The 21,733-nt window shown below is 41.8% G+C and overlaps 3 protein-coding genes across 5 annotated transcripts; 1 reads left to right on the forward strand and 2 right to left on the reverse strand.

Annotated features, from left to right (window-relative positions):
* The first annotated feature begins 72 nt into the window (after positions 1-72).
* Positions 73-8,456, forward strand: LOC102294925 (O-sialoglycoprotein endopeptidase). Of its 2 annotated transcripts, none has more exons than XM_005944083.3 (12): positions 73-219; positions 2,993-3,121; positions 3,217-3,336; positions 4,096-4,271; positions 4,418-4,513; positions 4,617-4,666; positions 4,768-4,846; positions 4,949-5,014; positions 5,666-5,756; positions 6,706-6,781; positions 7,409-7,507; positions 7,735-8,456. In XM_005944083.3, exons 2-12 carry the CDS (start codon positions 3,007-3,009, stop codon positions 7,772-7,774), a joined length of 1,008 nt encoding a protein of 335 aa, XP_005944145.1. In that variant the 5' UTR covers positions 73-219; positions 2,993-3,006; the 3' UTR covers positions 7,775-8,456. The 2 variants fall into 2 exon arrangements, with proteins under 2 accessions (XP_005944145.1, XP_005944146.1); XM_005944084.3 differs by having other exon boundaries at positions 77-223.
* Position 8,457: 1 nt separating this feature from the next.
* Positions 8,458-12,043, reverse strand: si:ch211-214j24.10 (uncharacterized protein LOC558894 homolog). The gene is made up of 4 exons (XM_005944085.3): positions 11,902-12,043; positions 9,565-10,350; positions 9,438-9,470; positions 8,458-9,260 (listed from the first exon to the last, which is right to left on the reverse strand). Exons 1-4 carry the CDS (start codon positions 11,915-11,917, stop codon positions 9,211-9,213), a joined length of 885 nt encoding a protein of 294 aa, XP_005944147.1. The 5' UTR covers positions 11,918-12,043; the 3' UTR covers positions 8,458-9,210.
* Positions 12,044-15,699: 3,656 nt separating this feature from the next.
* On the reverse strand, positions 15,700-20,580 carry LOC102295735 (zinc finger protein OZF). 2 transcript variants are annotated; one of them, XM_042212660.1, is made up of 5 exons: positions 20,524-20,580; positions 19,702-20,433; positions 19,496-19,606; positions 18,567-18,690; positions 15,701-18,415 (listed from the first exon to the last, which is right to left on the reverse strand). In XM_042212660.1, the coding sequence occupies exons 3-5, from the start codon at positions 19,562-19,564 to the stop codon at positions 16,944-16,946; spliced, it is 1,665 nt and encodes a 554-aa protein (XP_042068594.1). In that variant the 5' UTR covers positions 19,565-19,606; positions 19,702-20,433; positions 20,524-20,580; the 3' UTR covers positions 15,701-16,943. The 2 variants fall into 2 exon arrangements, with proteins under 2 accessions (XP_042068595.1, XP_042068594.1); XM_042212661.1 differs by lacking the exons at positions 19,496-19,606; positions 19,702-20,433; positions 20,524-20,580 and adding an exon at positions 18,867-19,488 and having other exon boundaries at positions 15,700-18,415.
* Between the last annotated feature and the right edge of the window lie 1,153 nt (positions 20,581-21,733).

Consider the following 21,733-nt stretch of genomic DNA (forward strand, 5'->3'; position numbering starts at 1 on the left):
CATGTTAGTTAAGTAAGGCTCTGTTTTTACGTTGTCTTATGTTAAGGGAAAATGTTAAGGCAAAATGGTCTGTCAATCCTACCAGTGTTTGGGTCCTCTGGGCTTCGTTATGGAGGAGCTGAGCTACAGAAATTAGCCCAGCCAGTTAGGTTTACGTGCGTAAAAGTTAAAGTGATATGAATTAAGATTAATGTGACCTACCGAAGGAAATTTTAAAAAGTAGGTAAATATATTTTGTTTTCAAAACCGCATCACCATAAATTTACTTTTGGAAAAAAAAGTCGGTCTGTTCTCCGGCGGTTAGCATAGGAGCTAATTAGACAGCTATCAGGATGCTTATGCTTTGGTTCTTTTAGAATAGAATTGAATAGAATGCCTTCATTGTCACTATACAGTTGTACAATGAGATACAGAGCATCTCCTACTCAGTGTAAACATGCTGGGGGGGGGTACAGTTCTGCAGCGCTATGTACATATGGACAGTATTAACATAGGGAAAAACATATATATATATAAAAATGTACAATATACAAGCCGTAAGTAATATGTAATAAATAGTGTTATGTATATACAGTTGAGTATTGCACATGGAATTGGTATAAATAGTGTTATGTATACGTTATGTTGTTAACGTATGTTATGTTATGTTTACGTATTGATTGTCCAAACGTTTAATGTGGAAATATGTAGGTTAAAGGTGTATTATCAGGGTTAATAAAAATGCGCGCAATAACATGTTATCTGCATAAAAATGTTTGCTGCTAAATAATTTGAATCTTGAATTTTGGTGTTGATTGTATTTGTGTTGTGTTGTGGTCAAGTCAAGTCAAGTGGCTTAGGACCATATAATAATAAATATGTGCGTGATGAAAGTTGGGCAGCACGACTTTATATGCTCATATGGGTCTGACCCTTTCACTCCTTTGATTTTTTTTCCGTTTTGTACATAACTGTTTTTGGGGCAAATAAAATGCAAGTAGGGATTAAAACCGCAGAATTAATGATTATCGGTGCTGGAAATACTAGCGCTTGATGCAGTGTTTTGATTTTGTTGCCACGCAATGCGCGAAAGTCACGTGGTCTGTCAATCTCTATTGTTATTTCAACCATGCGCAGCGCAACACCAGACAGAACAGAACGATACAGACACAAGACAGTGCAGACACAACAGTGCAATAGAAAAGGGCAACAATGACAGTGGGTTGTGCAAAAAGTAACTTGCTGTATGAAGGTGTGTGTATGAGATTGTGCAGATGAGTGCTTGAGGTAGTTACGTGTATGAAGGTGTGTGTGTGTGTGTGTGTGTGTGTGCGTGTGTCAGTCCAGTCACTGAGTGTTCTGGCGGCTTGGGGGAAGAAACTTTTTTGCAGTCTGGTAGTGAGAGCCTGAATACTCCGGTACCTCTTGCCAGAAGGCTGCAGGCAGGGTAAAGAATGTGTGTGAAGGGTGCACCACAATGCTGGTGGCTTTGTGGATGCAGTGGGTGTGATGAGTGTAGGGCTGCCACAAACGATTATTTTGATAGTCGACTAGTCACCGATTATTTTTGCGATTAGTCGACTAATCAGATCATCATCCATTGGACGTAAAACGTACAGCTTATTGCACCAGCAGCATCTGCTCTTATATAACTATCATTAGCTTACAGCTTTAAGTGTTTGAGGTCTGTGCTAACTAAAAATAAAGACAAGATGATAGTTTATTAAATTTTAATGAAATCTGCAGATTGTTTCGGTGAAGTTTAATAAACTCCTTATTTATTATTTATTAACCTTTATTTAACCAGGAAGATCCCATTGAGATTAAAAACCTCTTTTTCAAGGGAGACCTGGCCAAGATAGGCAGCAGCAGATGTCTCACAGTTACAGAAATGACTCAAACACAGGCAGCAACAACACACATGCAACAATAAGTGAAAGAATACAAATAAAATAAAAAATAAAATTCAAATAAAAAAGTCAGTTAAAATGACAATCAATCTAATTGAAACAGTTACATGTTATGGACTTGGCCTCAAGGATTCGTAGTTTATAACAGGACACCGGAGTAAATTCTGGAGCATCTCACACTTCTGATAATCAGCTGTCTGTTTGAAATTTATTCAGCTGTGTAAAAACTATAACTTTAATCTCAGCCAAACCGATTTACTCAGGAACAAATAAAATACTAAAAAAAAAGCCAAACAATAACATTTTTAAGTTATCTAAGTGACTCATATATCATGTTTACCTGAGTAGCAAAAGACGGCTGTGGGTTTGAAAACAATTTGCCGGGAGTCCGGTGTTCTCACGGCGCTAGTGACCTAGCCCCCGGCTAGCTGTCGAGCTAGTGGGTAACAGACGTCTCCGAAAACGTCGGAGCGCTTTTGAAAATATGTGGTGTCCTGATAAACTGAGCAGATATTTGAGGTTTACACAGCTACATTCCCGCCTGAAAATATGTTAAACGTTTATTTTGTGAGCCAGAAAGAATATTGTTTGTTGGAAACTGAGCTGGGCCGCGCTATGAATTCTGGGACACAGTTTCTTCTCTTTCGGGGCTTAACGGCAGCTGGCATCCTTGTACATGCAGTGCTGCCATCTTCTGTTTCAGTCCGTTATTACACTCTTAAATCCTACTACTTATTCCTGCGTCTTTCAAGATCTTACAAAGCTTCAAACGACACGTCGACTATTAAATCAGTCGTCGACGATTTTGATAGTCGACGTAATCGTGTCAGCCCTAGATGAGTGTCTGTGCTGGAGGGAAGAGAGGTTCCAATGATCTTCTCATCTTTTCTCACTATCCGTTGTAGGGTATTGCGATCTGATACGATGCAGTTACCATACCAGACATATTTAGATATGTGGATGTCCAGTCCAAAATTTTCCAGTATAATCTGATTTAGTTTTATTGTGCCTTTTTCTTGCCTGTAATAGACTTCCAAGAGAGATGAAGGGTTTAAATGAAAAGACACTATAACAACACAGTGACTTCCTTCTTTCTGAAACAGTTTTTTCTGCAGCCATGACTGTAGTGATTGGATTTGAGGGCAGTGCCAATAAGATCGGCATAGGCATAATCAGGGATGGGGAAGTGCTTTCCAACCCCAGACGGACTTACATTACACCTCCAGGTCAAGGTAAGTTAGAGTTCCTCTAAGATATTAATGATAACTCCAACATACTGCTTATATGAAAATCTGTTAGTTGACTGCATGCTTTTTTTATATCTCAGGGTTCCTGCCAAGTGACACAGCCAGACACCACCGTGCTGTCATACTAACCGTCCTGAAGGAGGCGCTGGAGCAAGCGGGGCTAAAACCTGCAGACATCGACTGTGTGGCATACACCAAAGGTAATATAAAAGATTTTAACTTTTCAGATGTCTGTCAAAAATTTATCCAAACATGTTCTCATCAAATAAGGGTCATAGTGATTTTAAATAACTGAGAGTTGATTGTTTGTTAACAAACAAACGTTAGTTTTATATTGTAAGTTACTCAAAAATGTCACAAATTTCTGTGTGCCATTAAAGTTCAGACCTTCGTTAATGAAGAGCTCCCAGTCAGAAAAAGGATAGCTTAAAGAGATGGGGGATTTTTCCTAATAAACAAGCCAAAGAACATTTGTCAAGCTCCACAGTTTATAAAGAAAATGGATCATGTCAAAATTTCTCTTATTTGTCCTTCGTTTGACAACTATGACAATTATTAAGGCCTGCTTTAAGAAACACATACTTATCTGACTTACATCTTACATATTGGGGTTTTTTTTAAACTATGATAGAGAGAATATAGCTTAGGGCTATAGCAGCTTTAGACTCTAAGAACATAACTAATGGAGGGTTCAAAACCACCTGATCCAGCCCTAGTTATCAACTATAACAAAAAGTAAGTTTAATCAGACCCTGAGGAGTCTGAGAGCTGAAGGCTCTGGCTCCCATTCTATTTTTATAAACTCTAGGAATTTAAATTAAGCCTGCAATCTGAGAGCAAAGTGCTCTGTAGGAATATTATTGTACTAAAAGGTCTTTAAGATATGAATAGAAATAAAGGGACTGTGATTATTGACTGATGTCTGTAGAAGACCAAACCAATAAGTTGTTCTCCTTCAGGTCCTGGTATGGGTGCACCCTTGGTGACGGTGGCTCTAGTGGCACGCACAGTTTCACAGCTTTGGGGAAAGCCGCTGCTTGGTGTGAACCACTGTATTGGACACATAGAGATGGGACGACTTATCACCAAAGCCAACAACCCCACCGTGCTTTATGTTAGTGGGGGCAATACACAGGTTGGTTCCTCCCTGTAAGCCTCATCCAGAGCTTTTTGGCACAGAACATCTGCACTGCATTTTCTGATGAGCAGCTGTCAGCTAAACAGCAGTATATTTGAAGTAGAAATGCAGTTTGAGTTTTCTTCATCCTGAATTTTGTGCAGGTTATTGCATATTCAGAGCGGCGGTACCGAATATTTGGGGAGACCATCGACATTGCAGTCGGCAACTGTTTAGACAGGTTTGCCAGAGTTATTAAGGTTTGTGTCATACTTCTCAACATGAAACCATCAAGTTGCATTTCACTTAGTGCAACAGATTATCGAAGTAATCATACATCTATGAAACGATTTCTACACTCAGATTTCCAATGATCCAAGTCCAGGCTACAACATAGAGCAGATGGCCAAAAAGTGAGTGAGATCACTGAATAGTTGTGAATATTTAGTGTTCTTTATGTCTTTTAATTTTTTTTATGTTTATTCTAAACTTTGCTTTCTCTCCACATTGCCAGAGGGAGTCAGTATGTGGAGCTGCCATATACAGTAAAGGGCATGGATGTGTCCTTTTCTGGGATTTTGTCCTACATTGAAGTAAGTCCTTTGCTCTTCTGTAACGTTGGTTGTGTCATATTGATTGAGTTATCTCAAGGCTACTTTTGGTTTATGTTCTTTACATTTATATTCCTTCCACAGGACGCTGCTCATAAGATGCTGAGCTCTGGTCAGTGTACAGCAGAAGACCTGTGTTTCTCACTTCAGGTACAGCATAGCGCCTTTATACACACGAAAGTCAGAAAGTTCATATTTTGGTTACGTGGAAAACATTTGATCCAGTTACCTTTGGTGTTGCAGTGTAGTTATCCTCTGATAAAACACCTTAAAGGAGTTTTTCTCATTGACTTTATAAGATTGTCAGAACATATTTCTGAAACAAAAATGCTCCTTCTCATTTCAAGTGCAACTGGAATGAGAAGGAGCAGCTGGCATCTTCTGGCAGCTGGTTTACCAGGTTTTGTACATTGTATGATTTACTGAAAAGTGTGATTCAATTTGTTTAAGGAGCGGCACAGAGGAGGTTTCACACTTTTATAAGTTTCAAAAAAGGACTTTATGTTCAAATCAGTGTGTGTGAAAAGCTTGTTCTTTTTTTATTTTAGTTTATTTTATCAATTAGTTTTAGCGAGAGTTACGAGAGTTTTAGCTAATAGATTAATTACATTTTTATTACTGAAATGATCAGTTGAAAGCAGCACATTATTTGAATTGTTTAAGATGCGATTAAAGCATACTGGATTATCAAAATATTTACCTCTTGAATTTCTGTTAATCAACTACTTGTTGCAGCCCTGGTTGGTGTGTTGGCATCAGTGATGTCAGTATTTCCCATTAGTATTGCTTCTGTCTTTGCAGGAGACATTGTTCTCCATGCTGGTGGAGATCACAGAAAGAGCTATGGCTCACTGTGGCTCCCAGGAAGTGCTGATTGTCGGGGGCGTTGGCTGTAAGTATATCTGAAACGATCAGCTGCAGCTTATTCTAAAATATTAAAGCAAATATGCTGAAGCATTTAAGTTTTTGCAGTCATTTTGTGTGCGCTATTTTTACTGTTGTGAAATGCTTTGCAATCAGAGTGTAAGGCTCGATTTTATCTGTAAAGAAACAGGAACACCAGTTTTCTTCTGTGTAAAATCCAACAGAATAAAATGACTTCCCACAAGCAGTAAAGCTGTCTACATGAACTTCAGCAATTCTAATTATTATACTCTACAGCGATGGGATACTGTCATTGCCTATCCCTAGCCTGGTTGAGGAGTTTAAATGTGCAGAAGTGAGGCCTGAGATGTCACTCATGGACTCCCACGACCCCATAGTGAGAGGCACTGCTCCCACCCTAGCAATGGGGAGGAAGTGGACCCCAGCCACATCTGTGCTACAGGCAAAATCCGCTCTTCGGCATCGTGACGTGGTGGGTCACGTCCAACAGGGCAGAGGAGGATAATGGCCGAAACACTCGATGAATCCAAGGTCCACTACTGATGATGTGTCCCAAATTTTAAAATGATAAGCTAGATCAGATCTCTAATCCCTAAACCTAACCAAGGAAAATGGCAGATTAGCCTGGGTAAAAGACCGAAAGTTGAGGCACACAATGATGCGTGCTGCTGACAAAGTTTCTGCTGCCTTTCCATCCCTCAAGAGTCTCTCCATCTAAAGCAATGCATTCTTATCAGGGACTGTAACATCTAGTCCTTCTTACTGATTCCAAGGTTCTGTTGTTTGTTGTTTCTAACTACTGTTTGTTTATGTACTTATTGTTACAGTCACCCAGGAATGCCTTGGATCCCTTAAAGTCTAAGCCCATTTTTGAAACTCCTCTCTGTTTACTGTTGCTATGAATGGAAATGAGTTCACGCTCTCAGAAATGTGTTTATCTCATGTTCCAACCACAGGTAATCTGCGTCTGCAGGAGATGATGGGAGTGATGTGTAAGGAGAGAGGAGCAAAGCTGTTTGCCACAGATGAAAGGTAACCCAGTCTGCCCAACACTCAGATCCTTCACTTTCATTTCCATTGAAACTTCACTAGAATTAGTTTCACTTTTACACGCACGAGCAGCAGTTTGGTCCTAAGACTGAGTACAGCATGCTCTCACCCACCCTACTTTTAAGAGTCAATGTGTTTGTTATTTTCAAAGCTCTGTGAATTCCAGGTACCGTACAGTCATGAAATTTCCTAGCTGATTCCACAGTCAACTGTTAGTGATATTTTAAGAAAGTAGAAATGATTGGGAATGACAGCAACTCGGACATAAAGAGGTAGGCTACATATAATCACAGAATGGGGTCAGCGGCTGTTGAGCCGCATAGTCAAAAATTTCCATAGACACACCAGAAGGTCAGAAGCTGTTATAACTGCAAAGCCTGTGGATTAAGAGTTGGATGTCACTCAATCTCATATGTGTGTGAAGGCAGATGAGCAAATACTTTTGGTTATAAAGTGTACCATTCATAGCCACAAAAACATCTGATGTATGAAGCTGTTCTTGTGTGAACACATGCAATGGAGCTCTTCATTGTGACTTTTTCAATTGGTGTGATAGGATGTTGATCTGGCTGAAAGATGCAGATAACAAAGATCAGTTTGTTGCCACAGATTTTGCATTGACAATGGAGCGATGATCGCTCAGGCCGGCTGGGAGATGTTTCGGTCTGGTCAGGTGACAGAGCTAGAAGACTCATGGATCACACAAAGGTAAGGCTTCATAGACCTTTTCAGTTGTGATTTAATAACCCACCATAGAATCACATTTATGTCCCTTACTCATTATAGGTCGATTATATGTCTGTATGAGTTAAAGTGGCTGTTGGGTTTAAAAGTTGCTAATCCTGACTCTAGGATGGAAAAATTCATTCGTATTGTGTTTGTGTTCATATTGCTGTGCTTGCAGTAAATGACCATGGGTTTCTCTCCTGTTGCAGGTATAGAACAGATGAGGTGGAGGTGACATGGAGAGACTGACTGCAGCGCCATCATTTTGTGGTCTGTTGTGACACATTTAGCGTGGTACAGCGGGCCTCAAACATAACACGGCAGCTCCACAGATGAATACTTTTCTGTACATCCAAAACCTGATCTCATCACATGTTTGAAAAACTATTCAAACACATCCAAGAGACATACTGCTGTAACATGGTCCTTCATGAAAAATGTCTCAAATGCTCAGACTGTAAATTAGTTCAGTTCCTGAGCTATGCTACGCAGCTTCACTGGTTAAGGCCTTTACACGCCAACAACAACAAAAAATGCAGACTATTAACCAGGAAGACTGCAGGTTTCCATTTTGAAGGGTTTATCCAGACAGATATTTGATATCAAAGGAGCTGGTTTCATATTTTTAGTGCCTAACTAACATTTAAACAGCTCACACACAGAGCTCTGTGTTGGATTGTATGAAGGAGTAGCTTTGTATTACCAAAAATTTTACTTTTCTTAAAATTCCCACCTTTGTAACTTTAGGTTCTGGAGATGTACCCGCTGAGGCCCTCTCCCAGAACTTGCTAGTATAATTTCTTGCACATTTGTGCTCTTATGTACAGTTACAACAGAAAGTTTCTCATGAAATAAGTGAGATTTTCAACCCTGTGAGGCTGCCAGCAGTAAATGACAATTTGTGTTCAAATAAAGATGATTAACAGATCCACTCAAGTTTACTCATTTTTATTAAGCAATACTGTCCTTTTACATTCTTCCTCCTTCTCCAGTGTAATTTTTATTTAATAAATTCTTTTCAAAAATCAACACACTGAACATGGTGACATCCCTTATGGATTCATAAGTAACATTCACCCAATTGGGACAAATGAAAACAAAAGGAACACAGCATTAATATGGTGATGTGATAAAGGGTGAACTCTTCTGTGCCTTTGACTACACCCCCTGTAAACTGAAGACTTGGGTACAGGAGTCCTCTGCATACAAAACTCAAGCAGGAATGAGACATTCTTCTGATTTGTAATTGATGGGGGAGGGGGAAAGTCACTCTGGTGAGGGCTTGCACACAGGGATTGGTAAACAAATTCTTTGAACAAAGTGCTTGATTGACCACTCGCTTCACAGAGGACAAAGTATGATAAAAACGGCAGCTTTCAAAAAGGAAACAAATTAAATTACAGCGCCTATAGTTTAAAAAAAAAAATCTACACATACAAGCTTAAAATGGTAATGAGAGACAATGAAAACAGGTCTGATTAATTAAGGCAGGCTTTCTGTAAGGCGTAAAAAAAAGTCCATTGCTGTAAGATCTTAAAGGAGTTAGTCCAAAGTGTCTCAGTGTGGCTTTGCGTGAAGACATCATCCTGAGTGCAGTGTGTGAGAACAGGACTCAAATTCGTCCATCTTTATGTATTTTATGTGTATGTACTTGTGTGTGTTTCCACTAGGGGCCTGTCACACTGCTAGGCTGGGTGCTCCTTGGTGTCCTTGTACCAGATCACCCTTTTTGGATCTGAGAAGCCAAAAAAAAAAAAAAAGTCAAAAGGGACACTTCATACAAACAGCAAAGATTAGACCACTTTGTTATGCAACACATTTTAGCAAATTACCATCAATGAGTGTGTGTGACAAAATAGTAGAGAATAATGTCTTGCGCCAAAATGAAAGCGCATAAATTAGGAAAACTCACCTTTTTTCTGTCTGTTGCAGATAGCGTTCCACTCTATGGAGTGAGAGAGGTAGTTGTTATTCACCATAATTTCAGATTTAATGATCTCTAGCCAGATATCATTTTTAAAGCTTCTTGTGGTGGTTACCTTTACTATGATAGTTCAGAGCTTCCACTAGGTGGCGACAACTGAGCAGCAGCTTTCCATTGCTCTCGTCGACCTCTGCGCATGCAATTGGGTTGAGGGAGGTAGACACTGGAATTGGCCTTTCTTCTGGGGGCCTCACTGTGAGAACTGTGTCTAGCTGTAGGTCTGCTGGATGTTTAGAATCTGTGGGCAGTGGGGTACTGGAACGGGAGTTGGGGCCGGAGCCTTCTGTGACTGGTCTTGCCTCGCTAATGAAACTTAGACCCCACTGGTTCTGTAGCAGCATGCCGATGGCAGGTCGGTCTTCCTCCAGTGCTCCAGTTGCAGCTCCCGCCTTCACCTTGGAGGCATAGCTAACAGCAGGCTGTAGCTTGGCAGGACTGTCTTGCACTGGGAAGGCAGGTGGGGGCTTAAGTAGAGACAAACTGTCCTCGACCCATCTTTCCTTTTGATTAACCTTTTGTGGCCTTTCACTTACACGGCCAACACCCTTCTGACTTTCCCTGCGCAGACTACGACCTTTGTGCTGTGGGCCCCTGCGTTCCTTTTCCCTGCGGAAGCTAAAGGCATGGCTGGAACCCATCAGGTCACCATCGGGTGAAAGCTGCCGTGGCAGCTTGTCACCTCCAGAGATGCATCCTCCACCCCCACCACCTCCACAGTTTCCCGAGCCAGGAGACAGGCGGCGGTTCCGAATGTGTGGCTCAGAATTGGCGGCTGAAACAAGGACTGCTTGGTCACATAGACCATCAGGCTCACACACAGTGTTGCTGGCTTCCCATGTACCTGAAGAAAATGAGCATTGACAAGTTGATCAGGTATCTGCTGTTTTAATATGTTATCATGCATATGAGCAGAAAATTCCAGTGCTTGGTGATTTGTAAGTGAAATCACTAAATCATATCATAATCACTTCCAATCAACATTACTGTCCTACTAGTATCTTGCCCTTACTTTAGTAAGCATACTTGTAGTGAGTAGTACACAAAGACTTATCACTTGGCATTGATTAATAATGGTCTTTGCACTTGTCTCTACCATGCACATAAACATTGGGGGTAGATGACACACTTTCAGGTGACTTCAGTGTGGCAGAGGAGGTGAGGCTGAACAACAGTTCCCTGTATAGTTGGCTACTTGCAAAGTTGTTTTGATTCCAGCTTTTGTCTATTTTGGGATTGGTCTTTTTTTCTGTACAACTCTTCTGAAGAAATCTACCATCAACACTTTTGATGAGCAATTTATCAAGCACCAGTATAAAACGTTTTAGGTTCAACTTCCTGAGTCGGAAGGTGGAAAAAAATGTAATTAAACAGACTTCACCTCAGGCCGTACCAAGTGACTATTAATGCAATGTCACACAAGATGCTGATATAATTCAGGTCAACTAATCTCAAATTAATTAATAAATAATGTTGCCGTTGGTTAAGAGTAAACTAATTGTATTCCTAACTGGCAGTTGCCCATCACAGCTCTCAGCTGTCATCACGGGGACATACTTGTCCCCGTGTCTGATCTTGCCCAATGACCTGTGTTACGCTGTCCCACTTGCTGGCTCATCATGAAAAGGAGTGACTGGGTAGCAGTCTTTACGGGAAGGCTCTCCCGTTTTGGTTGTTAAAGCATTCTCTGTCCGCATGGCGCCACTGAAACATACTCAGACATTACTGTTGGCCGTGTTCAAATGCACCACAAGTTGAAACATAAAGAGGAAGCACATAGCTTACAGCGGGCCTGATTAGCGTACCCGCTCCAAAGCGCCACATTTCAAAAGAACTGGTGAGACCGACCACCGCCCGGCCGACCCCGTCTCATTTACCGCTCCGAAATTTCGAGAAGCAGGCTACCTCCGCAGACTCTTCAGTGTCCGGACTATTTAAAAACAAAGATGTCAGAAATGATTTAATAGTTTCCATTTGTGGAAAACAACTCCCGCTGGTTCATGTGAGCGGTGCTTGCGGCTAAAAAGATAGAAGCTAACAGCGAGCACCGGTGTTAGCAAACTTTAATTAGCAGCGTCACGATGTGGAGCATAAAACTCGACGGTTTTATGTATCTAAACATAATGTTCATACATTTTTGACCATCGAAAAATGTATGAACATTAACTACAGCGGGTCGAGTAGATATGTTTGTTTTTACACGTATTAAGGTTGTAAAAAGCCACCCAGAACGCTAGCCGAAGTTTCGTAACTCCCCCCACCACCTCATTCAAAGCGGAGAAAGGCTTCCCACGGCGCTGCTAGCCCGCCGCTAATGCCGCGGCCAAACACATAAATAACACATCTGAAAGTGAAGCGTTACACTCAAATATACCGAAATATAGCACAAACTCACCTGTTTTAATATGCATCTCTTTTCGCTTGATGTGTCGTTGAAGCTAAACCGTTGAGTAACTTGTTTACAGCGTTGAGATAACGACAGCAGCCTGCTCGTAACCACCACCCGGAAGCGACACGAAAATGTGGGTGGGACAGGAAGTGCCTGCAGATAAGTTGTCCGGCGGGAATCTCGCCGTGAATTTAACCCTCCACTTCACACATTGTGATAGTGTATGCTTAAAATTGTTCAGCATTATTTTCTGACACATTTTGGACCATTTTATTGCCCAAAAAAAAAAAAAAAGTTATATTTCAGACACCCGTTTCCGAGATATATCCACAACTTGCCCCTAGGCAACTAGGCTTGTATAAAACAGAGGCAATTACTAACTCATAGATCATTACACAATTGTTGGAAAGCAATAAAAACATAAGAAAATCGTCCAAAAATGTCAACCAATTTTGATCAAAGAATTGAAAAAACACATTTAGATTATTTAGCTTTATGGCTTGATACAGGCTTAAGTTCGAATTGTCCAATATAATGTCATATTGATTCTCATGTTGTGAGACTTTGCTGTCATTCTGTGTGAAACTTGATAAAAACAGTTCTTTTGTGCTGTAAAACAGAGCCGCACACTTTATAGACATTACCTCTGTTTTTTCTGTGCACCCGGGAACCCTGCATCTTGCCTTGTTCCATTCAATTCAATTTATATTGTAATGCAATTAACCTATAACAATGCAGAGAAAACCCTGACAATTAGACGAGCCCCTATTTGCTTATAGGGGCTCGTCTAATGGCTACAGTAGAAAGGGAAAACTCCCTTTTAACAGAAAGAAAGCTCCGACAGAACTAGACTCAAGGATGGGCGCTGTGGGTCTCTGCTTCCTTGTTTTCTCTTCATGCTTTTGAGATATCCCACACTGGATTTGCACAGACTTTGAGCAATTTTGCATTTAAAACCACATTTTCATTTTCAGGTGCCCCTACACCTGGAAGCTCAGACAGATGGACACACTTTCCAATGTGGGATTGTAAAAATAATAATCTGATATCATTATTATTACTTGGTGCTACATGAAATAATATTATTATGAAAAAACACACAGTTATCAAAGTCTTCCTCAAAAGTACCCCTTATCGCACAAAGAAAAACTGAATTTCTGATCAGGCAAAGTAAAAAAAACAAAATTAAAAACAAAAACGCTCTCCACATCTTCTTACACTCACACGTATTTTTGATTTACAGTTTATGTCATTTTAAATATGATTACTAGAGGAAATATTCTTACCTTCTTCTCACATCATGCGATCGTGTCACTGTGTCAGAAAAGGATGCCCGATGTTCAAATCACGCTTCATAGTGATTCCCACATCTTATTGAACTGAAATTAGATACCTTTCCAAACATTCTGATTGATCATTTAAGTTCACATGTACTGGGCCTGAGGCTTAAAAATGTTCTGTGTTGTGCTGTAGAGGATTAATGTACAAAACAGACTACCATGACAACTCATGTGAAAATCATGTGGACACTTTATGTCAGATACAATTTTGTGATTATTATTGTTACAACACTCATTACATTACTTTTTCATTATTCCACAAAATGTCCTGAAATGTATTTTCTTATAATTACAGTTAACCCCTCTGAGGTAGTGTTAGAGCATGGTTCTTAAGCCCAGGTCCTCTGCCAGAGGCCTGGAAGTTCGAGGGTTCTGCACGGTATCTTTGCTGTTCGGTCTGCAGTTTTCTGAACAGACACCTCTGTCTCTGACCTCTGTGACTGTGGAATCTTTAGAGCCAATCTTACAGCTTGGCAGTTGCAGCTCTTAATGCTTCTATTGCCACCGGGACCAGTTGTTCTTCTAGCCAATGTTACTTTTCCTGTGCTCCATCCTGATGTTGCTTTCAGCTGGGATTGCCACACATGTCACAGCTGTGATCTTCTGTTCCTTCCAAAGCACCACTATATCTAGTTGGTGGCCAGCAGCTGCTTTTCTTAGCCCTGTGTTCTCAACCACCTTTGGTGGTAATGATAATTGGAGACTTCTAATCTATATAATAATAATGGATTGCATTTACAGTGGCTTGCAAAAGTATTCGGCCCCCTTGAACTTCTCCACATTTTGTCACATTACAGCCACAAACATGAATCAGTTTTATTGGAATTCCACATGAAAGACCAACACAAAGTGGTGTACATGTGAGAAGTGGAACGAAAATCATACATGATTCCAAACATTTTTTACAAATAAATAATTGAAAAGTGGGGTGTGCATAATTATTCAACCCCCTGAGTCAGAACCACCTTTTGCTGCAATTACAGCTGCCGGTCTTTTAGGGTTTGTCTCTACCAGCTTTGCACATCTAGAGACTGAAATCTTTGCCCATTCTTCTTTGCAAAACAGCTCCAGCTCAGTCAGATTAGATGGACAGCGTTTGTGAACAGCAGTTTTCAGATCTTGCCACAGATTCTCGATTGGATTTAGATCTGGACTTTGACTGGGCCATTCTAACACATGGATATGTTTTGTTTTAAACCATTCCATTGTTGCCCTGGCTTTATGTTTAGGGTCGTTGTCCTGCTGGAAGGTGAACCTCCGCCCCAGTCTCAAGTCTTTTGCAGACTCCAAGAGGTTTTCTTCCAAGATTGCCCTGTATTTGGCTCCATCCATCTTCCCATCAACTCTGACCAGCTTCCCTGTCCCTGCTGAAGAGAAGCACCCCCAGAGCATGATGCTGCCACCACCATATTTGACAGTGGGGATGGTGTGTTCAGAGTGATGTGCAGTGTTAGTTTTCCAGCCACACATAGCGTTTTGCATTTTGGCCAAAAGTTCCATTTTGGTCTCATCTGACCAGAGCAGCTTCTTCCACATGTTTGCTGTGTCCCCCACATGGCTTGTGGCAAACTGCAAAGGGACTTCTTATGGTTTTCTGTTAACAATGGCTTTCTTCTTGCCACTCTTCCATAAAGGCCAACTTTGTGCAGTGCACGACTAATAGTTGTCCTATGGACAGATTCCCCCACCTGAGCTGTAGATCTCTGCAGCTCGTCCAGAGTCACCATGGGCCTCTTGGCTGCATTTCTGATCAGCGCTCTCCTTGTTCGGCCTGTGAGTTTAGGTTTACAGTTGTGCCATACTCCTTCCATTTCTGAATGATGGCTTGAACAGTGCTCCGTGGGATGTTCAAGGCTTGGGAAATCTTTTTGTAGCCTAAGCCTGCTTTAAATTTCTCAATAACTTTATCCCTGACCTGTCTGGTGTGTTCTTTGGACTTCATGGTGTTGTTGCTCCCAATATTCTCTTAGACAACCTCTGAGGCCGTCACAGAGCAGCTGTATTTGTACTGACATTAGATTACACACAGGTGCACTCTAGTCATTAGCACTCATCAGGCAACGTCTATGGGCAACTGACTGCACTCAGACCAAAGGGGGCTGAATAATTACGCACACCCCACTTTGCAGTTATTTATTTGTAAAAAATGTTTGGAATCATGTATGATTTTCGTTCCACTTCTCACGTGTGCACCACTTTGTGTTGGTCTTTCACGTGGAATTCCAATAAAATTGATTCATGTTTGTGGCTGTAATGTGACAAAATGTGGGAAAGTTCAAGGGGGCCGAATACTTTTGCAAGCCACTGTATATAGCACTTTTTTAGGCACCCAAAGCACTTCACAATTCCACTATTCATTCACGCACTGGTGCAGGCAAACCACAGTTGTAGCCACAGCTGCCCTGGGGCAGACTGTCAGAAGCGAGGCTGCCATATCGTGCCATCGGCCTCTCTGACCAACACCAGTAGGGTAAAGCGTCTTGCCCAAGCTTTCTTTTTCCTTTTGAACTACATGTTTTGTCTCTCTTTAGACCTCTACAAGTTATTTAAAGCACAATCAAAATAACACAGTTCACTGTCATGAATATGCTGCTACAGAATAAAAAATATTCTAAACTTAGCTATCCAACAAACAGGATAGCTAAGACTGGGCTGTAGACATGCAAAGCAAACATTTAAAGCCTGCTTCAGTGTGATATTCAGCACACTGACTTCGTGTTTAATCTTTAATTCAATTTGATGAGCCAAAATATCAGAGCAGTCACTGCTGATGTACCTTTAGAGACAATGTATAGATGATGTCCAGCTTGAGTGGACTGCTAACATCCTACAAGATGATCTGTAATCTATTATTCTGCCCCAGTGATATTTACACAGATGGATGAGTTAATCAACATGTAAAACACTAACAACACAGTAATTTAACAGAAGCTCACATTGGATGCAGTCCTCATCCTGTGCCAGTGGTTTCATCTAAAAAAAAAAAATCTGTCCTCAAGATCCTTCTTCCAGATTCTTCCACTTTTGTAACTTCCCTTTCTGTACCTCATTCAAATTTCTTTAGCCATCCTCCTCTTTTCTGTAATTCAGATGTTACACTTTTTTTGCTCTCTGCTTCTGTGCTTTTAAAGATTACAAATGGTTTTCTTGATAAGCCAAAACATAAACCCATAAATCCTCCATGTAGTGTTTTCAGTGGGAAACATGTTTCAGGACTCTACAATACAAAGCAAACACCATCCCCACAGACAGAGCGGCCAGGAAAGCAGAAGAACACCATGTCAAAAAGGCCCTGAGTAAATGTGGTTATTCCAGCTGGCCATTTGTCAAAGCTGGGAAGACACTTAAAGAAAGCTCCAGGCAATCCAGGAGAGGAGGAGGACAATGTAGGCAAAAAGCCTTAGTGATCTTATGTGTCATGAGTATTGGAACAGCTGACATACATTTTCTCAAAATACTGCCTATCTGTGGCTTTCAAACCCCAAAACACGTTGCGCCAAAAATTGGTCCGCCGCAAAGATCCACTCCCCTGGCACAAACACAGTAATATAGTGCCAGGAAGATTGCCGTGAATTATACATCAGAGAAACCAAACAGAGCACCAAAAAACAAAACAAAAAAATACACACAGTGAACTAATTTAAGGCTCTTTTTATTTTAAATGACAACAGTTATGTTGGAGCAACGAAGTGATTTTCTCCCAATAGCTCAAGGACTCAATAAATCCACCTTCTCTGAGTGTGTGCGCATGTGTCTCTTCAGCCTCGTAGACGTACAGAAGCCCTTCTTACAGAATGCGCAGCTGTGTGGCTTCTCGCCGGTGTGAGTCCGTACGTGTATGTTGAGGTCTGATGAGCACCTGAACCTCCTCTCACAGTAAGAGCAAGGGTACGGCCTCTCTCCGGTGTGTGTGCGTTTGTGCAGGAGCAGCTCCCCAGAGGTCAGGAAGGTTTTCCCACACTGGGAGCATGAGTGTGGTCGCTCCCCCGTGTGAGTCAGGTTATGTCGGACGAGCGAGGTGGACTTGGAGAACCTCTTTCCGCAGCGGCCGCATTCGAACGGGTGCTCGCCTATGTGGCTGTGGAAGTGTTCACTCTGAGCGCGCTTGGTTTTAAAGCTCTTCGGGCACTGAGGACAGCTGAAGGGCCGGAAGTTGCTGTGGATGCGCTGGTGCCTCACAAGCTCTCCGTGAGTGAGAAAGGACTTCTGGCAGGTGGTGCAGAGGTATGGCCGCTCCCCTGTGTGGATTCTCTCGTGGCGTGTGAGGCTGGCCAGCTGGGTGAAGCTCTTCTCGCAGTATGAGCACTGGAAAGGCCGCTGGCCATTGTGAGTCAGGAGGTGCCTGTTAAGGATCTGAAGCTGCGTGAAGCTCTTTCCACACTCTGCACAGGGGTAGGGACGCTCTCTGCTGTGGGTCTGCTGGTGCTTATTCAGAAGCCACACGTGGGTGAAGCTTTTCCCGCACTCGCATGGAAATGGCCGCTCACCTGTGTGCTTCATCTGGTGTCTCTTCAGGTCCGAGGCTCGGCCGTAGATCTTCTCACACATGGGACATTTGTACTGACGCCTTACGATGTGCCTCTGCCTGTGCTTCAGTCGATCCAGGATGCTGCTAAAGCTCTCACCACATTTCTGGCATTTATACTGACCGCCCCCCTTCTCTGACACCACCTCTGTCACCACCACCTCTGTTGTTAGGTCTAGCTGAGGGTTGCAGGTCTGGCCACAAGCCGTTCGCTCAGAATGCAGTTTGAGCAGCCCCATCTGAGTGAACCGTTTGCCGCAATGAGAGCAAAGGAAGGGGCGCTCTCCAGTGTGGATGCGCTGATGTCTGGTCAGATCCCAAGAGTTCTTGAAGCCCTTCCGACACTCCTCACAGGTGTACGGGCGCTCGCCCGTGTGGGTCCGCTGGTGACGAGTCACGTCCGAGACCCGCGTGAAGGTTTTGCCGCACTCCTGGCATGTGTGTGGGTCAGGCCTATCGTGGATGGGGAAGGGCTTTGGGAACTGAGGAGGGAACGTCTTCTTGGGGGTCTCACATGTCTGTGCCGCCCTCTGGAGTTTGGCGTATTGTTCAGGATGGCTGTGCTCAATGTGCTGCAGCAGGTAGGACTCTTGCATGTGGAAGAAGGGACACTCTGAGCAGGCAAAGACCTGGGTGGACATCTCCACTGTGGTGCCTACAGAGAAACACAAAAGTTAAAATGTGCAACAAAAAAAGAGAGAAAAACTCACCTTAAAGTGTAGATGCCTCATCTAAAACTTTAAATGACAGTTATTAAAAGTGAGACAGCAAACCTTGAACAGCTTTAAAGTGACTAACTGATTTACCTTGGGTGCTGAGGTGCTCAAGGCATTTGTGGTGTTGCAGGAGAGACTTGAGGTCACTGGGATTGGAGAGCACCTGCAAGCAGTCCTTCAGTACAGAGGGGGCAGAGGTAAGCCAGGAAACAGTCTGTTTGATTATGGAAAAAAAAGATTCAGTCTGAAGAAGTTTAAATTCCAAAAGACAACTGTTTTGAAGAGAAGGAGGGGGAATGGTGATTAAATATGAGACGTGACCAAATAGTCTCGGGAACCAGCTCACTAAAATAAAATAACTTTATCTGATTGAAATTTCCCCAATCTCACCTTCAAGATCATCTTCTCATGCATCACTGGACTGCTTTCACTCTGGCTGTTGGTCTTTTACCTGGCTTCTTGGGAAACCTGTTCTGTCCCTGTTTACTTACAGACTGGATCTTTGTTGGAGGATCACAGTTTGTTAAAACAGTAATCCTTCAATGTGATATTCATTCAGGTGAGTCAGTGAAGTCTTGGGGAGTACTGAGTGAAGACACAGTCCTACTAACAATCAGCCAACTGCAACTAAATGCAACACTTTTACAGCAGAGCTGTGCACTGACAGTTTTCACCCTGTGGGTACAAATTCAAACGTGTAAAATCCAGTGAATGCTGGTGAAAATCAGGGAGGTTCCTGGTAATTAATTTCTTAATCGACCAAACAATGAAAAAAATACTTGATTAACTGCTGAGTAGTTGAAAACTAAGAAGAAAAAACAAACACTGAAAAGGCTAAAGATAGGAAAAATGTATGTATATCTTTAATACTACATGCACAAACTACTAATACTGTTACTCATCTTCAGTACCTTTGGTGACTGCTGCCCAACCATTCAACAGTGTTTGATGTATAGAACAGTATTTTATAATAATAATGAATCTTATATGGCCAATATTATGCCCTCATGTAGGCCTACCTGACCGAGGTCTGGCACCGGCAGAAGTCTTTCTAATTTGGAGAGAAACTCCCACACAAGAAGCTGCATGTCCGCATCATAGCTGAGGCCATATTCTGTGGGGAAAACCTCCTGAGAAGAACAAACATTAACAGCTAGTTATAAAAAAAAAGTTAAAAGGAAGAAGATAAGAAATACATGGATTGGCTACATCTAAGAGCACTTGCCTGGTAAAAATGTTCCCTCTCTGCTGGGTCTTTCAGGAGTGTTTGGGTTAGCTCCACAAAGATGGCCTCTTCTGCATCCACCTCTGCATCCCCACTCTGAAAGAAATCATTACAACTGAGATCTTCGTCACTATCAGACCAACAATAATGATAAAGGATGAAAAATTATGTTGGAAAGCTAACATTTATATTTGATCATCCACTGCATATTTAATGGGTGATTAGAATCATTATTCTGTTTTAGAAGCCATTCTCCCTCTCTACAGAATATGCAGATTAAACTAATCCATACCTCTCACAACCAGTAAAACGTTCCACATGACACTAACAGCAACACAAGCCCTGAATGTGATCAATCCACCGCAGCTACATTACTGATAATACTGATAAAATATGTTGTCTCTGAACGCAGCTTTGCTCATTGCATTCAGAAAGCTCTATTTTAACTCTACCAACAGACTACGCCTGTTTCCAAAATGCATCGCCTTTCACAGTTTGTTATCAGACTTCTGATGCTGGATTTAGAGGTGAGTTCAGATGAAATGTTTCCTCTGCAAGGTCTTCACTCACTGAACTTTTAACAGTAACACAACTTTGGACCTGGACTTTGGACTTGTGCAAAATGGTGCTAACACTTACTCCTGTGTATCCCGGTGGGTGGATTCGCTCTAGGTGAGGCTGTACACACAGGATGTTGGCTGTTTCCTCATTTCTGCACAGCTCAAGTATAACCTGAAGCAACAGGAAGGTATTCATTCAGCTACTGTCACTGGATTACCCACTTGTGGAGTGGAATGCATTTCTGCGCACCTACTGACTCACTCTGGCTCGCAGCCGAAGCAGCAGTTTTCCTCGTTGCTTCGGATTGAGCAGGTCCGGAACTGATGCCGTGACCAGTGTCACAAATTCATCAAGCTTTTCATAGTCGAGAACATCCCTCCGTTGAGCCACCTGCCACATGGCTGCAGAAATCAGCCGCATAGGAGGGATCAGCAGTCTTAGGGATGACAACGGCAGGAATATATCTGATTAAACACACACAGTGGACAGAGTTATGTCTTTTTTGGAAAGTCAGATGTCCTCTTGTGACAGCTTTATAATTTAGCACCAAGAGACAAAGTTACAAGAAAATCATCTGTGAACCCGCTGGTGCACAGGTGCTGCTAAGCTACTGTGGGTATAGATGAAGTCTAGTCTTCTCAAGACGTTGTGAGCCACGTAAGCCTCAACAAAATATTTCACAGGAACTTAAAGAAACATCAGAGAGATGCATGAAAGTGGGAAAAAATGGGTGTTTTTCAGGGTGCTGCCTACAAATAAGTAGATTAAAACACTGCTCTCCAGAGCAGCACTGTAACACATGTCGGGATTGCAAAAAATATTATAAAAAATCCAACCTGTTTTTCGAGATAAAAGTTGAACTTGTTGGCAAAACAGTCCAATAACCTTTTGAGAGTACAAAAGTACTGTTTCTATAATTGGGACTCAGGTGAATTTATGGCCACATATTACAAGCAATCGATTAAAAATTCCCAGTTATTTCAAAATATTTACAAACATTTCCAAGATAGCTTAATGTTGCCATTTATTGAAAGTATATTTAATTACTCACACAATATATCAGAAATAGAAATTTAGTCATGTTGAACAGTATTTGAATATAGCCCAGTTAAATTAGCTAAAAACAGATTAACTAACTTAAAATCATAACACTAAGAACAAATTTACTTAAAAAACAACACGAATACAGTGAACATATTGTATGAACCTAAGTATTAACGGTTAACCCATTAAGTTTTCCATGTTTACATTAGCATAGCTAACTAGAATCACTGCATTTAGCCGCGGTGAGGAGCTAACGCGCACACACATGGGCGGCCTGGCTCGCGGTACCAATGAACGCTGCTGTGACACGGACCTGTGCTCTCCACTGGACCGCTTTCCATAACGCAAACTACACGAATTCCTTAAAAAAAGTCACTAGGAAGCTGCAACCAGCAATTAATTTGCTATTAGCCCTAACGCAATGCGG

The sequence above is a fragment of the Haplochromis burtoni genome, unplaced genomic scaffold (assembly GCF_018398535.1).
Source record: "Haplochromis burtoni strain Fernald_Lab_line unplaced genomic scaffold, NCSU_Asbu1 Contig_385, whole genome shotgun sequence".
NCBI lineage: Eukaryota > Metazoa > Chordata > Actinopteri > Cichliformes > Cichlidae > Haplochromis > Haplochromis burtoni.

What these genes read in the sequence shown, in the direction of transcription:
- LOC102294925 (XM_005944083.3), top strand. Translation starts at nt 3,007, where the DNA reads ATGACTGTAGTGATTGGATTTGAGGGCAGTGCCAATAAGATCGGCATA. An exon ending in GATTGTCGGGGGCGTTGGCT is followed by an intron (nt 5,757 to 6,705) that starts GTAAGTATATCT and finishes TTCCAACCACAG; the next exon opens with GTAATCTGCGTCTGCAGGAG. An exon ending in GACTCATGGATCACACAAAG is followed by an intron (nt 7,508 to 7,734) that starts GTAAGGCTTCAT and finishes CTCCTGTTGCAG; the next exon opens with GTATAGAACAGATGAGGTGG.
- LOC102295735 (XM_042212660.1), bottom strand. Translation starts at nt 19,564, where the DNA reads ATGCAGCTTCTTGTGTGGGAGTTTCTCTCCAAATTAGAAAGACTTCTG. An exon ending in CGGTGCCAGACCTCGGTCAG is followed by an intron (nt 18,691 to 19,495) that starts GTAGGCCTACAT and finishes ATAATCAAACAG; the next exon opens with ACTGTTTCCTGGCTTACCTC. An exon ending in TGAGCACCTCAGCACCCAAG is followed by an intron (nt 18,416 to 18,566) that starts GTAAATCAGTTA and finishes GTTTCTCTGTAG; the next exon opens with GCACCACAGTGGAGATGTCC.
- si:ch211-214j24.10 (XM_005944085.3), bottom strand. An exon ending in TCTGAACTATCATAGTAAAG is followed by an intron (nt 9,471 to 9,564) that starts GTAACCACCACA and finishes CTCACTCCATAG; the next exon opens with AGTGGAACGCTATCTGCAAC. An exon ending in CTGCAACAGACAGAAAAAAG is followed by an intron (nt 9,261 to 9,437) that starts GTGAGTTTTCCT and finishes TTGGCTTCTCAG; the next exon opens with ATCCAAAAAGGGTGATCTGG.